This window comes from Pholis gunnellus (assembly GCF_910591455.1).
Source record: "Pholis gunnellus genome assembly, chromosome: 20".
NCBI classification, from domain to species: domain Eukaryota; kingdom Metazoa; phylum Chordata; class Actinopteri; order Perciformes; family Pholidae; genus Pholis; species Pholis gunnellus.
Window position 1 is genome coordinate 3,427,406 of NC_136547.1, and position 15,666 is coordinate 3,443,071.

General features: G+C 42.7%; 1 protein-coding gene across 1 annotated transcript in view; it reads left to right on the plus strand.

The window, feature by feature from the left end:
• reck (reversion-inducing-cysteine-rich protein with kazal motifs) overlaps positions 1–15,666 on the plus strand; it is a 61,687-nt gene that overhangs the window by 41,777 nt on the left and 4,244 nt on the right. The window contains exons 15-20 of the mRNA XM_079181225.1: positions 1,356–1,478; positions 1,738–1,909; positions 5,005–5,194; positions 5,966–6,176; positions 6,297–6,370; positions 8,932–9,087. Coding sequence (XP_079037351.1) covers positions 1,356–1,478; positions 1,738–1,909; positions 5,005–5,194; positions 5,966–6,176; positions 6,297–6,370; positions 8,932–9,087 — 926 coding nt within the window. The remainder of the gene's footprint in view (positions 1–1,355; positions 1,479–1,737; positions 1,910–5,004; positions 5,195–5,965; positions 6,177–6,296; positions 6,371–8,931; positions 9,088–15,666) is intronic.

A 15,666-nucleotide genomic window follows, 5' to 3' on the forward strand; every position in this document is an offset into this window, starting at 1 on the left:
AAGTAGGGTTTTTTAAAAGGTTCACTGTGTATGGTGGAACAGGAGAACTGGATGGGAGGTTAGTGCAGTAATGGTAGTAATAAATCACCGCTCTGACGTGGGAGCCAGTAGAGCACCAGATGTGTCACATTCATACTAATATCCAATTCACTACCTCCTCACTCTGTCCCCTCACTCTTTTCACTAACACCATCACTCTTTAGCACTAACAACCAATCACAACGACATCAACACGTTTTAGATCTTTAATAATAGAATGAAAATCGTGAGTATGTCCTATTTTTTTCTTCTTAATTTTTTAAACACATTATTACTGATTACTGCAAATATGAGAAATGTATTATTCACCGCACTGCCCAGTTGTGTCAGTTAATCACAGCAGCTAACTCCTACGTTATTTATCTCATGTTTTATCTGTAAAATCAACTAGCAGTAGTAGTAGTCAGGTTACATTGTTTGGTTACATTGTTTAGTTACTGTGTTTGGTTACGTGGTTACGTTACATTGTTGCATTGTTACATTGTTACATTGCGCTGTTACGTTGCGCTGTTACGTTACATTGTTACGTTGTTACGTTGTTACGTTACGTTGCGTTGTTTACGTTGCGTTGTTACGTTGCGCTGTTAGGTTGCGCTGTTACGTTACGTTGTTACGTTACGTTGTTACGTTACGTTGCATTGTTTATGTTGCGTTGTTACGTTGCGCTGTTAGGTTGCGCTGTTACGTTACGTTGCGCTGTTAAGCTGTTACGTTATTTACGTTATGTTGTTTACGTTGCGTTTTACTGTTACGTTGCATTGTTACGTTGCGCTTTTCGTTTGCGCCGTTGCATTACGTTGTTGTTGTTGCACTGTTAAGCTGTTACGTTGTTTATGTTACTTTGTTTATGTTACGTTGTTTACGTTACGTTGTTTACCTTACGTTGTTTACGTTATGTTGTTTATGTTACGTTACGTTGTACTGTTACGTTACGTTGCGCTGTTACGTTACGTTGTTACGTTACTTTGTTTATGTTACGTTACGTTGTTACGTTACGTTGTTACGTTACATTGTTACGTTACATTATGTTACATTGTTATGTTGTGACGTTATCATTTTAACGATTTTTGGTTCAGGATTGGTTTGCAAACGCGTACATTGCCAACATTGTTTTCGAGTGACCGTGTTGAACTAGAATATCATGTTCATTTTGAGCATGAAGGAAGCATGAAAACACAATCTTAAGGTACTAAATATAATATTATATACACTAACAGTAAGAGTCACAGATAAAGAGAGACCAGGTATTTTGGAATGGAAAATCATCACATCCTCAACATACAGTAATGTGGATGTTCTTCTGTTCTTACCATCAGATCACGGGGCGTCCTTCAAGATCGACTGCCACACCTGCTCCTGCTTCGCTGGTGACACCATCTGCTCCACCAGAGAGTGTCTCGACTTCGACAGCTCCGATGACAACCGCAGACACTTTACCGGTCCGTATGTGTGTGTGTGTGTGTTTGAAAGTAGCATTAACGTCACACTTGACAGTGTTACGTTAGCTTACCTTTTTGTAAAAGTCAGTAATCAAACCATCAAGAGCGCTGATTGGTTGATGCTTTATCGCACGTTAGACCCGCCATCGATGTGCACAACAGTAGGTCTGTTTCAATAGCAGTACAAGAACACAAGGAATACGATTCCATGAGTATCCCTCCGTCACACCAGTGGTCCTCTCCCCCTTTCTTTCTTCAGGCCTTCCCTGTAACTGTCCGGACCGCTTCGTCCCAGTGTGTGCCTCTAACGGGCGGACGTATCCCAGCGCCTGTGTGGCCCGCTGCATGGGTTTCAAGGACCATCAGTTTGTCTTTGGCCTGTGCCGCCTCAGTAACCCCTGCACCGGCAAACCCTGCCAGAGGAACCAGAGGTAGGTGGAGCTGCTGCTGATGCTGAGCTCCGGTGTTTTTTCCCTCCCTTTCTTCTCCACTCGTTCTCCTTCCATCCCTCTATCTGAGTTGTTGTTTCAGGTTAGTGTGGTCAGTGTTGTGCAAGTTTACAATTAGTCATTGTGTTGTCACCCATTGGTTTGGGGACTGACAATTTGTAGCCTTGAGTTCGGTGTTTTGGCCATTGCCAACTTGTTTTTTTGCAACCAGACGACAAAGGAGTGACAGAGATGCTGTATACAACTCTGGTAGAGACCTGTCAATCACAGTAGCCCCGCCCTAAAGCGTCCTCTGCTTTATGGTCTGTTTGACTCTAAATGGACCATCATTTACTAAATGAACATCATGCTGTATTGAAGAAGACTTGAAACTAGAGATTGAGACCATAAACTCACGTTTACAATGTTTACTGAGGTAATAAATCAAGAGAGAAGTAGAGTCATTTTCTCATAGACTTCTATACCACCAGAGGAGTCGCCCCCTGGTGGACATTAGAGAGAATGCAGGTTTATGCAGGAAGCATTTGCTTCACTTTTCAGACCCGGAGGTTAACATCTGACACCAACACTCGCTCACTGGTCCAGCGGACTTTTGAGACTAGCTAGCCGTGCCGGGTGTCGTAAATCCTCATACGTAAAACACAGTGCAAGTGCTCGAGCGTCGTTAAGTCATACGAGAGTTAACAACTCTCACGTTAACGTGCATTTGGTTGCAATCAGATACGTTCAGTTCGCAGTCCACCAAAAACACGAATTCTTTCAACGAGCTTCTTTAGCGTGTTCATGCACAACACTGGCAGTGGTTGATAAGCGGGGTTTAACTGCCCACAAGACCCTCATCAGTATGCTGTTTGTTACTCCGTTACTTTCACATCCTCATCGCCCCTCATCCCTACTCTCCGCCCGCGAGCTCTGAACCTTCACTCACATCTAGATGCTGACAGGAATATAAATCTAAGGAAACGCAGACAAGCCTCAGATAAAAAGCATTTATAATGATATTCAAACACCAAAGGCCATTTAGGCTTTGTGTTAGTTCTCTATTTAGCTCAACTACAGGGAGGCCTTTGTATGAAACAAGCCTTTATTAAAGACGGGCCTGTATTCCTAACTTTAATGTTTTGAGGGATTTAAGGATCTGTGTATATGTCTCAAACACGTATTATAGAATAGATGAATAGATGAAATGCAATGGGGCCATTCAGTGCAAAACTGATTTTCTTTGATGGCACAGTGAAGTCCACCGCCTCAGGAAGTGTGGAGGACAAGTCGAGGGGTGCTGTGAAGTTCACAGTCGGCCCCGGGCCTTTCAAAGCGGACCGTCTATCACAGGTCCTAGAAATGTAGGTCTATCTGTCTGCGGGTCCACAGTACATGACACACCCTCGAACAGGACGTAGTTTGGTTAGATTAAGGCTCCAAAACCACTTGGTTAGGTTGAGGAGAATTTCATGGCTAAGGTTGAAAGAAGTATCCCGGAGGTTATCTAGGGGGCTGTTTCGTGTCGTAAAGTGGGGATGTCGTGTAGCCCGGGGCCCAATCCCGATCTCTACGTTCCCACAAAGTCCGTGAGGGTTTAGACTGTCCCACTGTCAAATCCTCGAGTGTTTGAGGACTCTCTCAGAGACATTTTGAGCTCTTTATGAACACTTTTCATAAATACGCATTTCTGCAGAATTTGTCTGAGGGAGTTACCCACAATTCATTGCGTTGTGATGTTAAACATGGCGTTACCAGTGGAAGATGGAGGCATAAAAAAAAGGGACATGGGTGTTCAGCTTGGAATATACAATTTCGCAGAAAGATTGAAAAACACATGAAATTAGAAGAATGCAAGCTGAGACTATATATATACGTGAAAATATATACATTCATTAATAACCTGCGGCGGGCCTACACAGACCATAGGTCAGTGGTCTCCAACCTTGTTTCCTCCGAGAACTAATTTGACAAAATGAACGAGAGCCACTCGTAGCACCAAGTTGTGCACCATAAATATCAGACGTGGTCTTTTCTTACTTCTATGATCCTTTGAGAAGGTTTCAGCCACCACAGTCGCAGCCTCTATTACAACCCCGCCACAGGTGAAGGACTCGTTATGATGTTGGGGTGCACGCCACTTAACCAGCCCTCTGTATCTGCATTGGCCTGTCGTCAGTCCAGTGAACAGAGACGGTTGACTCCTTTACCTTCTCTGTCCGTAGTCTGCTACCAGCCGTAAAGTCCCATGAGAAGCTGCCGTGGACTTTGGCAAAGTGGCGCTCAAGACGTTACACTTTTTACCAACCTCGCACCGCAAACGAGACACACACATTTGTCTCTGTGACTCGTGTTATCAAATGTATGTAGTTATTCTTTTAATGAGTGATGAGTATGACAGGACTCTGTTGGTGTAGTACGTTGTTCTTCACGTTAGATCTAAATGTTACAACAGCCAAGACGTCTGTTCCCCTCCAGCGTACAAGGTCTTAAACTCTTCTTGGCTCTCTGTTCAAAGACCGAACGCACACTCGCTAATAAGCGGAGGTGTGTGTGTGTGTGTGTGTGTGTGTGTGTGTGTGTGTGTGTGTGTGTGTGTGTGTGTGTGTGTGTGTGTGTGTGTGTGTGTGTGGAGAGTCGCTGGTATCCGTGGTGATAGAGCCGGGTTTCTTTGTGTGTCTTTGAAGGGAAACAGTTTGTTCTTTTATTGCAGCTTTTTAACAAAATGTACTCCTGAGTGTGTGTTGTTGTTGCTCCTCCACTGAGTGAATGGGATTGTGGGCGGGGTTCATGTAAACTTAAGAGAAAGCATCTAATATGCACAATCAGGTGTTTATTTTACTGCTTCGTCTGTGCAAATGAGCAAATAGTTAATAAGATAATGCCTCGTCAGAAAACCTTTAATACAAAAAAGAATTGCCTTAAAGTTAGTACACAACTGGGGAAGTTTCATTGTGGTATCTATTAGTTACATTTTGGACCCTATTGACCCCGGGGTGTATACACAGACCATTACTGGGCTGGTGCTTCCCCCCATGTCTCCTCACGGCGTAGTACAGACGACCATACGAAGTCATATTGTGTGTGTGTGTTTCCAGGTGCATCCCAAAGTATCGCGTGTGTCTCAGTGACTCGTCAGACTGCCCACAGCACGAGTGCGTCGGCCGACCGGGAGCCTGCGATAAGACCAGCGTGGAGCCGGCCTGTGACACCGACGGCCTGGTCCACCCCAGTCCGTGCCAGCTGCAACAGGCTGGGAAGACCCTGGCCTACATGGGTCACTGCCAGGTGGGTTACACAGGGACTGTAGCAGCAAGGGCTGTCCTTGCTGCTACTTTATTTTAATTCATTTCATTTGTTTCTGTTAAGTAAAGACCTGGGCGCTCAGCTTTCAGCGTTGTTCAAATCTGTAGGTGTGTTCTTGTTTGGAGTGGGACGGTGCAGAGGAAGGGTGCTGGTCATTTAGATAGGATGGGATGGGCCCACAACTGCTTTTCCGTTTGACCAAATACCTCGATATTGTGACGACACTGTTGGGTTGGCCTGTGGTGCTTTAACAAAATATTTACAGAGTGAGATTTTTGATAATCAGTATTATGACTAATGACTAAGTGAGTAAAGTCAAATAATAGAACAGCCAGAACCGTCTGGTAAGCTCAGGAACTTACATCACTCCACTGTAATGCAGCCTCTAAAACCAGGAAAAGACAACACTTTCCATACTACAAATGTTCAAAGTCTCATACCACATAATCAATTTAATATTGATATTTTAACCATCCCTAGTAATGCATCACTCTTCCATGAAGTTGGAGGACTTTAAATTATGAAATTGTAAGAAGCAGAGGCTGAGATGTTGTGCTGTTATGGTTCAAAGTGTATATATATACAGTATATATATATATATATATATATATACTGTATATACAGTATATATATATATAAATACTGTATAGCGAGAGAGAGTGTGTTTCTACGCCTCTCTCTGCTGATTTTAGACGATTGTTCACACTGAGGAGATGTCTGGACCAACGTTTGCTCGGTGTGCTCTGTCCTCAGGATGCCTGCAGGAAGCCTCAGCAAGTCTGTGGCCAAAACGGCGAAACCTACAACACAGTGTGCGACGCCTTCACCGACCGCGTGGCCGTGGACTACGAGGGCCCCTGCCACGCCGTAGGGGCCATGTCTGACGTGGCCCCCGACTCTGCGTGCAGCGTGATTCCCTGTCCCCCGCTGTCCACTCCAGGCTGCCAGCCGGTCACCCCGCCCGGTGAGCAGAAAAATTCCCAGACAAGATTCCCCTCACTGGATGGGTTCCTCATGACGTGTATACATCATCAGTTTCTGGAGGTTGTGTTGAATTAATCCATGACCTCTGACCTCTTTCCAGGAGCTTGTTGTCCGATATGTGCCAGCATGCTGCAGATCCTCTGGAACAAAGAGCAGATGAACACTTTCTCCAAGGTACAAACGGGTCACACTTCACCTCTGTCCCTCGCGTCACAAAGCTGCTTCTTATTCCACCGGAAATGATTTTGCAGATAATTCATGTGCAGATTTTGATTCAACCGTGTTCTGCATCTGGATTCTGCTGGTGGTATTGGATGTAATTACAGATGTAGACCACTTGGTGGAGCTATAATTCCAAAGAGTCCCCTACTGTACTGTAGGCAGACCGCACAGAGAACACAGTGCTGCTACTCAGTTTTAGTAGCAGTGTTGTTACTGAAGGACCAGATACTGTGAAGCAGAGGAACACAGGAACACAGAAACACACACTGTTAACCCTCAAAACAAGTCCACTGAAGCAGAGTAAATGGATGGTGTGGACCGTGGGTGTCCTGGTCCGGTTTGGCATGCAGGTATACAGTGGTGCCAATAAAACAAACACCAGCGGATTGCAGCCAGCCAAGTGCTGAAAAACAATATTTTGTGCCTCATACGGACAGACGAGTGCTGGAGACGTATGTAAGGACGCTGGAAGAAACGACCAAAGCCAGCGAAGAAAAACCGACGTCTGAGCCTAGAATGAATGCAGCACTAATAGGGTTTTTTCTGAAATGTCACCGTGAAACAGTTGGTGTCAGCGTTTTTATCACTGAAAGTAGCATTTTACTATATCTATTCAGTGGCAACAGCTTCGTAAGCAGAAATGCATAATGCTGGGGCTGTCCTGAGCGTTATGCGTTCCCCGGAGGCTTCCGCTCAGCTTCCAACGCGAGCAACGAGGGGCTCGGCTGACGACTCGGGACGGACTCGGCCAGACTCGTTCCCAACCAGAGCTGTTGAACTGCACTATTTGCCGGAGGTCTTTCTGATGCCTAAACGCTGACATGTTGGCTGCTAATAAGTCCCACCAGCATCTCATTCCGGTCAGCTTAATTATGCGACAAAGCCCCCTTTTGGCTGTCGGACTACTTGGCTGTAATTCACATGCACATCATATGAGGGCTCAGCATTAAGCCTGCTAATACCAAACACAAGCACAGCTGATGTGATCTGCAGCTGCGACCATACATGAGAATATGAGCGCAGCTGCGCTGAAGTCACAGCTTTACCCAGCGACAGGCCGCTTTTACAACACCACTTCATTCATTTCTCTTTCATTTATTCACTTCATCCACTTCATTTGTTCATACAAATACAACCTTAGTGTTGGAGCCAGCCATTGGTGTCTCCAGAGGGAGCTGTGCGATGGCTGGTTAACGTCCTCAAGCGATGTCCCCTGATTCAGCATCCTGCTGGGTCTGAAGACCACAAGTTTGACAACGTTTATGTCCACATACAGAGCCGACCGCCATGTTTCTACAGTAGCCCACAAAGGACAAACCAAACACTGGATCTAGATAGGCCCATTCACCTTTTCATGTCCACCACTGTAGTTCTCCTCCACACTTCACTTAGTTGCAATCTGCAACCTCAATTACCACACGTTGACCTTTAATTATTCATTTATTCAGACGCCTTATGTACATTTTGAGCACACACACACACAGACACACACCATCACATCTCATGCCTGATAAAGTCTTTATTATGCATATGATTTTTCGTGTTTATTATTCAGCCTTTGCTCCGTGATTTGAATGTGCCTCCTACTCCTCATCAAGTCTCATTAGCAGTGAAACGTCTGAGACGTGGGCTGAGATTGAGAGGTCTCAGAGCCGGACTAGTTATCCGCTCTCTGTGGAGATCTACGCTCACGCTTGCTGCTCATTGGAATTCCAGCCATTTAAATATGAAAGTAATTCGCCAGTTTAAGAAGGCAAATTCTTGATTTAATTAAGGATTTCAGCCACACATATGGACGCTCCTGTGTGTCGTTCTCAGTCCATCTCAGGCTGCTTTGTCTTTATTCATCATTTGATGAATGATTATGAAAAGAAGAAAAGCTGTTATTAGTTTGTTGGTTTGAATTTGAGGATTTCTTCAATAAAGAAACAACTCAAAAATGTATAGAGACACATTCCTGAGGCAAATAGTAATACAGCTTAATGAAAGGCTGATATTAAAGCCACTGAAACAAATCACTATATATATATATATATATATATATATATGAATAATAAAACATGTTAATACTCAACATAGTATGTCTTTGTTCTCAAAATATTACAATATTCTTCTTAAAATAGTCAAATCTAAATAACATGATGAAAAGTATAATATTATAATACTACTACTCTTCTCATAAGATGAGGACTTCTTCTTAAATGGATGACTTTCTCTCTCACAGTATTTCAGCTGTGTCACAGCACAGATTTATTTCTACAGAGCGAGGTATCCGAGTTACTTCGAGCTCATTTAAGACATTGCCACCTGTCGTCCTTGTTTCTGTCTTTAGAGTTGTAACCTAAGCACAGTGATGACGAAGCCTTTAATGACTGTTTCCTGGTTCTACGTTCAGGAAGCAGGTTTACTGGTTTTGAATGAAATGAACCCAACATGCAGTATTTTCTTTGCTGACATCTTAAAACTTTGTCTGATCCCTCCCCGTCTGTGTGACCTCTGACCCCTGGGTGCAGCTGAACAAGAACCAGCCGGTGACGGTCCACGACGTCCTGCAGATCTTGCGACTCCATGTCTCTGTGCCGCAGTGCGACGTCTTCGGCTACTTGAGCATCGACCACGAGATGGTGGTCCTCATCGCTCCGGTGGACCAGCAGCCGACACCGCTGCAGGTAACACACACACACACACACACACACACCCTGCAGATTCAGTCATTTAGCTTATTATTAGATTGTCGTGTCTATTTAGTCTTTTTTCCGCAGTGAGCAGAGATTATGACGGCCAAACCTCATGCTGATAATAGCTGCTGATAGCCAATGTTCTGTGTCTATTTCTGTGTTTCCTTTACAAAAAAGAACTCAGATCTAAAAATAATGACATTTATTCTGGTGGGAATGTCTCATTGAGAAGAATTAAACGCAAACTGGAGTCATGAGAGGTAAACCGGCTGATTGTTTTCAAAAATAACTTTTAATTTTAAAAAAAGATGGTCCACCTGCAACATATCAGATAGACATTAAAGGACGAGGCTGGCAATATTCATTATTTTGTCTGTCAATAGATCTCATGTTCAGACCCAAACCAACAGTGAATGTATCTACTAACAAGTAGTGTGTGTGTGTGTGTGTGTGTGTGTGTGTGTGTGTGTGTGTGTGTGTGTGTGTGTGTGTGTGTGTGTGTGTGTGTGTGTGTGTGTGTGTGTGTGTGTGTGTGTGTGTGTGTGTGTGTGTTAAAAACGCCTGATAGATCCTCTTCCTCTGCGTCATAGAGCTCCATTAAAATCCCATTATGTTCCTTCATGACCATGAACACACACTGCAGTTCATTTTGAATCCTGCTGCCATAAATACCAACTCGGAGAGTCATTCCCAAACACTGGGTCGGGACCCACAGGTGGGTCGCAGGAGATTGTATTGGGGTCGCCAAATAAATTAGCATTTCTATCTGCAGTGTACATGTTTTCAATAACCTATTGAAGATAATATACCCATTCTAGGAAATACAGGGGGGGGATGAGGAAATGGCAGTGAAAATGTTGAGGATCGTTTATTTAAGCACACATTAGCTTTTTATAGAGGAGGCCTGATGTGAAAAGGGTCATTTTTAAAAAGTGGCTCACCAGAAAACAATTTTGACGTCTAGCGTTCCTTTTTTATGTTAAACTAATTTATATATTTGTGAGCAGTTTGAACGATTTCTTCAGTAGGAACTGATGAGCTTAGAGTTGACAGCCACAGACAGGAAGTCAGAACATATTGAGAGCAGGAACAGTTTGGGTCTTTTCATGGGATTTATTGATAAGAACAATAAAGAATATCACTACCCTTGTTCTTTGAAGTGCTGGAGGCAGACCAACCCTTTCCATGAGATCACATGACACCGTCGCTTTATTACTTCATTACTAATAGAACTATAGCACTATGAACTATTGTCTCCCCAACACATTTGACATGATGTAACTCTCCAGGCTGCACAAAGCAGCATGTCTTTGTACACGTCCACATTATAAACACACAGCTGTATTGAGCTGTGCTCATCACCCACATCGCTCCCTCTGGGCATGAATATGGATGCTCAGTGTGATCACAGTGGAAACTGAGTGGGAGGACTAATCTGTCCCCTTCACTGTCTCTTTCTCCACTCCATTTGCCTTATTATCAACGAGTTATCAGACAAAATGTCCCCCACTTTCTATGACTGATAAGTTGGTATTTCTGACAAGATGGAAATAAAATGATCAATATCTAATTCTCTTTATTATTATCATTATCTAAAACGACATGGCAATTGCTATGATTTACTTGACACTCACACAATACTTCCATGACTGTAAAATCCTAAAAAATGAGTCATATCTGTCTTCAGCCGTCTGCATCATTTCAACAAAGGTTTGCAGTTCTCCATCCGCATTTCATGGGCGCCTCCATGATCTGACTGTACAGCACTGTGCAAAGTTTCCACTTGGAGGAGAAGTATAGAAGCGTGTAATTATTATTATTATTATTATTATGGTATTATTATGACAGGAGAAAACCTTCTGGACTGATGTGATCTCTGAATGACTTGGCGCCGTGCCCTGGTTTATTAGGCCCGTTCCCTTTTCTTGGTGCATGGGAGGTGATAGTGACGTGATTCACTCATCAAAGTGCTCCTACCAACCAGACGTGTGATTATTCCTTCCAGCTCTTTTAACCTTGTGCTGCTGCAGCGTGAATGTTAATATGACAGCTTTCACCTTAAGACTCGGGCAATGATGAGAGGGAATTGTTACAGGTCCATTCTGCAGGGACAGAATCAATGGTTTAGAATGCAGATTCAGTCGGCACCTAGAAAACACTGTGAGACGGGAGGTAGAGCTGAAAACCGCTGCCTGACTTGAAAGCAGCTTCTGAACTGTCAGAGCAATGTGTTCCTCTCTCTCTCTCTCTCTCTCTCTCTCTCTCTCTCTCTCTCTCTCTCTCTCTCTTTCTCTCTCTCTCTCGCTCTCTCTCTCTCTCTCTCGCTCTCGCTCTTGTTAAAAGTCATGCTCGCTCGCCCAGCAGTCGATCTCTCCCTGCAATTTACTTCAACAAAAAATACTTCAGGTCATCCTGACAAGGTGCTGTTTGTTGTTGTAAGTGAATGAATGCTCTGTTCCACACGATCCACAGCAAGGAGGAAACATAGACACTATGTTTCCTTTGGCATTGAACATGTTTTAGAAATAAATCAAAAGGTTGCACTAGTCACCTTCCACAGCATGATATCAGTCATTTCTGTTTTAGCAACACTTCCAGTTGATAACCGTCAAAGGGAGGCAAACAGCATCAACTTCTGTAATGAACAGGTCCGGACCAAAGCTGGCGTCATGTCTGCTATAAATAATATCTCCATATTTTCATATTGTCTCTAAAATACCATAAACGTTTGATGTGTGTGATCATACTGCCGTGATCATTCTAGCAAACTAATCTGAACACTGAAGTGGAGCACCTTTATTTTGAAGATTTTGTATTTATTATTAAATTGTATTTAATTATATACAAATTGAGATTTCAATTTCCTCTAAAATAGTTTTCTTTTATCATTCACTTTATTTATTATTTAATATTTATTAATTTTGTTTCATGTGTTTATTATTGAATGACCGACTCATTGAATAATTGTGTCCTTTTAATGATGGAGTTATTTTGAAGGCTAGTTTAACCGTCCTTTCTGAAATCACAGCATATAAACACGTCTTCTGCTCCAGGCTCTTTCCCTCCTTTCCTCCCGATATAAAAGAGTAGCAGAGTCGCAGTCACCAGAAGAAAGGCCCAGCACCCTGAACACTGACAGCAGCTTTTTATTATGTGCTCTATCTATGGCCTTAGAGAAATATTCATAATCATAATTGATTGTAATTGTAAATGACATAAAACTCATATCGTGCCCTGGAGTCGTGACTGGGAATCATGTGAGGTTATTCTAATAGGAAGAGGTTTGTGTGTGCCACCCAGTATGTGGGTTAAACACAGTACGGCTGCACTCCATCTGGAGCTGACATGTCTTCAGGCTGGTGTTTAAATGCTGCTGCTGCTAGCAAGCTAATCTAATCTTAGACCAGAATCAGTCCATGCCCAAAAGCAAGGAACACACTTGCTGCAGATAGACTGATACTGTGTGGTGGAAGAATTGAATTAGGATGGAAAGAGAGAAAAGGAAGACAGAGAGAATAAAACAGCAAGAAATGACTTTTGATAGAAGGAGGGAATCATGAAGATATTAACATCGAGGCAATTTTCCACATTAAAAGAATGTTTTTTTTAATGGACAGCACATCTTTTTTGAGTTGCAGAAGAAAACAATCGACATTTTCACCAGCTTTCATGAGTCAACATCTGCACCAGATCAGCCGGTCTTCTTTGGCACTTTTCAGAATACCATACAGTAGAAACAGATCAACAACACTTAGAGCCAGGGAGCAGCATCCGGGTCTGCAAAGTGACGTTGATGCAGAAGTGCCCTAAAGAAGTGCAGCTTATTATATTATTCACATGTCTGCTTTAGCTCAAGGTCTTTCTGTCCCGGTGAACCTAGCGAGAGACACTGTGACCTCAAAGCAACAGCATTTCCGTTATGTTGAAAAGAGCTACACATAAACAGTAAAGAGCATTTAAAATAACCTCAGTGATTAAGAATGTATTGGCTGTGATGTTCTTGCTGTCCATTTCCTGCCTTTATCTCTCCGTTAAAATCCAAAGTGTCATTGAAATACAAGCATACTTCCTGACAAAGCAACAGTAGCAAATATAATCAGATTCATTTAGCACCCACGACAATGTGAGATCATTTTGGGTGCAATACTGTTCAGATACCACTGTCGTGTTTTTACTGAAGTAAAACAAGATTTGCACCTTTTCGTGTGATATGGCACTAAACTTTAGACTCAATAGACATTGGACTTCCTGACGCCGCTGTAAAGAGTGAATTCTGCTTATTGTAGCAAGGTGTTACCAAATTAAACCCAAAGTAAGAGTATGAACGTGAAAATGAGCATGTCGTGTAACCTTTTAAGACCTTTAGGCCCAATTTACACCTGGTATTAAAAATAGACGTACATAAGAAGTGGACATAGTCGCCGTGGCATCACCCACTGGTTTGTGGACTGCCGTTATGAAGCCTTGAGTTCGTCATTTTGGACCTAGGGCTGGGCGATATAGCAAAAATCTTATGTCACGATATCGGTCATTTATATCTAGTGGACGGCGTAATTGTGTATTACGATATCTAGATATGTGATTTCATCACGATGAGATTCCATTGGAAGACGATAAATTGTCATGTTGAATTGTCGCCATTCTTGCTTTTTGCAACTAGAAGTGACGAGAGGGTGGAGCTAATTACAACCGAATGCAAAATAAGACATTTTTGGGCGATACAAATGTTACAATTGTCTTCCATGCAGTGAAAACACACTGTGAAAGGGTTAAAGTTCTAAGACAAAAAACAACCTTGGTAGCAACCTGTCAATCACTGTGTAGACCCGCCCTAAAGCATCCCCTGCTTTATGGTCTGTTTGACTCTAAATGGACCATCATTTACTAAATGAACATCATGCTGTATTGAAGAAGACTTGAAACTAGAGATTGAGACCATAAACTCATGTTTACAATGTTTACTGAGGTAATAAATCAAGAGAGAAGTAGAGTCATTTTCTCATAGACTTCTATAGAACCAGAGGAGTCGCCCCCTGATGGTCAGTAGAGAGAATGCAAGTTTAAGATACTTCTGCATTGGCTTCACTTCTCAGAACTGGAGGATGCCGCCTGGTCTTAACTTAGGATCTGTGTCTGGATATTTTTTATCACGTCTGATGAATAACATGGAACATGCATCACTGTTTAATGATAAATGAAGTTTGATAGAAATAGGAAGGCCGATGTATGAAAACAGCAGTCCTACAATATGCTAGGTTTATCCCCCCAGATGTTTTCAGCAACATTGCCGTTAATCAGTGCAGTAATTTAGCAGCAGACATGTTGTGAATAAACATAACATTCGGGAGGAGATTTGCTCACTGTTTCAATCTGTTTAGATTGTTTGTGCCTCCACAGGGTTGCTCCTCGCTGCGCGTATGCCGTCTGAATATAAAAGTTATTCAACTGTTATCCACGACTATATTTTAGTTCTATCCGTGAAAAATCTCTCTCCATTTGCCTCCAGCAACTTTGTCTTTTTTAACCTGTGGTTCTTCTCTAGCTCCCCTCTTTAAAGCCCATGGCAATAATGAACCCAACCTGAAGGACTGGCAGCTTTACGTTGAATCATTTATACTCTTACACTTTAAAAATCATGTTGGTAAGTCAGACAGGCTTCCAGAAAGATCTGATTAAGAGTAAAGGTCACTGGTATGAACTATATTAGCTGCTGTGCTACAGCGACAAGGACCATTCAATTCTGAAAAATATTCAATTTGAATCATTAAAATAATGGAATACATTGCAACCTTTTTGGCAACAACAAGATTTAAATAAAAGCAGAAGAGTGACGTCTCTCTCAAATGGTAAAATGTCACTGGGTTTAGACAGAAGAAGAAGAAAGACAAAACAAGCAAGATTTTAAGGAGTTAAGGGAAGCTTCTTCTGGTGGCTTTTAGTCTTAGCTGTTCCTAGGCAACAGCATCTCCAACTTGTTTGAGAAGTAAAGTCATTTTCATCCCCGGGTTGACGGAGGTTGTGCCAAAACAAAGTCTCCACATCTGAGCACTGCACACTTTCACTGTTCTCCTGAAATAAAACTCTGGAAATGAATAACGTTTTTCATGCTAAAGCACAGCCAGCAGCCCTGATGCTGAATGAAGAAGCACAGAATGGCTTTCCATCGATTCACCAGGGTTATACCAATTCAAATTCTTCGTCTTTAGTCGTCACGACCAAACTAATGTTCCCATTCAAAGTCCACATCTAGCGAGGTAACGTGCAGATGGCTTGCAGCCGGTTTTATTCAAGATACTACGGGAGGTGACATGTGTGGACTTGGGCTAACACAGTATCCCAGAATGCATTTGTGTCCAGCAGGGATGGTAGAGAATTTGACCCTGTCTCATAGCTGTTATTTTCACAATAAAAGCCCCAGACATATACACCTCCAGGTCTGAACAGTGAAGCCAATGCAGAAGTATCTTAAAGCTGCATTCTCTCTAATGTCAACCAGGGGGCGACTCCTCTGGTTGTATAGAAGTCTATGAGAAAATGACTCTACTTCTCTCTTGATTTATTACCTCAGTA